This window comes from Aplysia californica, unplaced genomic scaffold, assembly GCF_000002075.1.
Source record: "Aplysia californica isolate F4 #8 unplaced genomic scaffold, AplCal3.0 scaffold00599, whole genome shotgun sequence".
NCBI lineage: Eukaryota > Metazoa > Mollusca > Gastropoda > Aplysiida > Aplysiidae > Aplysia > Aplysia californica.
This window is the reverse complement of record NW_004797869.1, coordinates 455,888-458,251: the sequence shown is the minus strand read 5'-3', so window position 1 is coordinate 458,251 and position 2,364 is coordinate 455,888. Positions and strand designations below refer to the sequence as shown.

Here is a 2,364-nt window from a genome sequence, read left to right as displayed (position 1 = left end):
TCTATCTATCTATCTATCTATCTATCTATCTATCTATCCATCTATCTCTCTATCTATCCATCATCCGTAATCATATATTATTTATTTTAAAGTATCCTGCTGCTGCTGACTTGTTCACATAGATTATGGTGTTCGATAATCAAACATGCATGACATTCCTTTCAAATTTTATGTAGGTCCGTGAGAAAATAGGAAACGTATTAATTGTTTTCTCGCTGTTATCGAGCTTGGGGCAATAGGTACGTGTATTTGGTTACATTCTTTTCTTTTGAACAAAGAGGACGTGAATTCGATTCCCAAGTGGGGAAGTTTGTTTTTTCCTTTACTTTTTACCCGTCTACCTACCTGTACGTAGTATTCCACTGACCCCGGATTGACCCTGACAGGTAGGATCGAAGTAGCTAACCTCTTAGATTATCTAAACAATGAGCTTCAAACTCAAATTACTCTGGGGATGCAGTGGGTAGAGTCTGGGTGAGCCCGGGCAACATGAAGTATTCCACACAGAAAAGGTAAGGGTTAAAAAAAAAAAACCCAATTGATTTTGATTTTACGTTTCTAGTCGGCTAAAAAGAAAGACGATTTTTATTCTAAGTTTACCTGGGTTGTTGGGCGAAGGGCGAAAAGAAATTATATTGTTAGGCGTGTGACCATTTAATATATGTATACTCTGATTATGAGGTACGCTCAGAGTGTGAACCTCTGAGAAATCGCAATAAATGAGTAATAAGCCACTCATTAGCAAAGAAATGTGCACTCTTGTGTATGTAGGATATTTAAAACATGTTTTAGATCAAATTATGACTCAGTTTGTGCGATGTTCTTTGTTTCAAAACTAGAAAAGCAACAACAAAAAGTGAAAATCATGCCTCATGAAAATTTCAATGTTTATCAAAAACGTTTCAAAGCATGAACAGTTCTTCTGAATACTCGCTTCTCTAACATTCTCCTTACTGCAAGAGAATTGGAAATCACACCAAAAAATATTAAAACCAACAGAAGAACAGAAATGAAGTTTTACGTCTACAAGCCTTTAAAATTGATTTCCTTGCCATTTCCATTTTGTGATTTTTGACAAAATGCCATCGTACCAAAAATTCACAACAGTTAGGAGATAAAGAGGTATTTTTGTCAGCGTAACCATTAAAAAAGAGGCGTTCTTCCGAAATTTGAATTTGAATTTAATCAAAAGCTAGTCACAGTTTCACTTTGAATTTTTTTCGTACCAGTAGAGTAACTAATCAGGCTTTGCAATAAAAAGATTAGGGGCCAAAAATGAAAAAAAGGGTTTTGTCAGCTAACGGCAGTATAGTCCTGTAGTCGTCAATAATCGACCCACGGGCCGCGAGTTTGAGACCCCTGTACTAAATTGTGTTGATGGTGGCGTAAAACACACCAAAAAAAACAATAATCCACACCACGCTATAGCCAAGATGATTGTGTTGTCTGTCTCCCCAGCCAAGCCGAGAGTGTCCATCCTGCCTCTGGAGTCTGACGTCATCACAGAGAACGACACGGTCAAGGTCACGTGCCGGACACACGCCAGGCCTAAGCCTCACATCGGCTGGTCGGTCAACAACAGGATTCTACACTCAGACTCGGTCAGTCTATAATAATTGTTTTGTTTTTTTGTGCGTTTTAAAATTTTTATTTTCCTCTTTTTAGGCGTGGGTTTTTTTTAAGGAGGGAGGTTGTTTGTTGATTTTGTTGTTGTTGATTGGGGGGTTTTTGTCCTGTGTCCCATTTTTTAAAAATACGATATTTGTAAGTTACGTAAAAATGTGCCAACATGGTACAAACTGTTATGCTTAAAGAAAATCAAAACAAGAAAAATGGGATGATGTTAAGTCAAAGAATAAAATGTCTATCTATCTATCTATCTATCTATCTATCTATCTATCTATCTATCTATATATCGATCTATCTATCTATCTATCTATCGATCTATCTATCGATCTATCTATCTATCTATCTATCTATCTATCTATCTGTCTGTCTGTCTGTCTGTCTGTCTGTCTGTCTGTCTGTCTATCTATCTATCTATCTGTCTGTCTTTCTGTCTTTCTATGGATCTATCGATATATCTATCTACCTATCTATCCATCTCGGTTTTACTTTACATTTGTATTGTCTGTGCAGAAAACGGTGATCAACAATGTCCAGCGAAATGACAGGGTGCTGGAAAGCGAACTGACCATTGCCCGTGTGAGCTACGATGACCGCGGCACCTACACCTGCCGGGCCAGCAATGGGATGGGCTCGGACAGTGACACGGTGCATTTGGACGTGCTGTGTGAGTTACATTATGCGCGCGTGTGTGTGTGTGTGTGTGCATGTGTGTGTGTGTGTGTGTGTGTGTGTGTG

General features: G+C 38.4%; 1 protein-coding gene across 1 annotated transcript in view; it reads left to right on the top strand.

Moving 5' to 3' along the window:
* LOC101849793 (neural cell adhesion molecule 1-B) overlaps positions 1 to 2,364 on the top strand; it is a 26,842-nt gene that overhangs the window by 10,870 nt on the left and 13,608 nt on the right. Inside the window, exons 4-5 of the mRNA XM_005107385.3 lie at positions 1,459 to 1,601; positions 2,140 to 2,293. Of these exons, the coding sequence (XP_005107442.1) occupies positions 1,459 to 1,601; positions 2,140 to 2,293 (297 nt within the window). The remainder of the gene's footprint in view (positions 1 to 1,458; positions 1,602 to 2,139; positions 2,294 to 2,364) is intronic.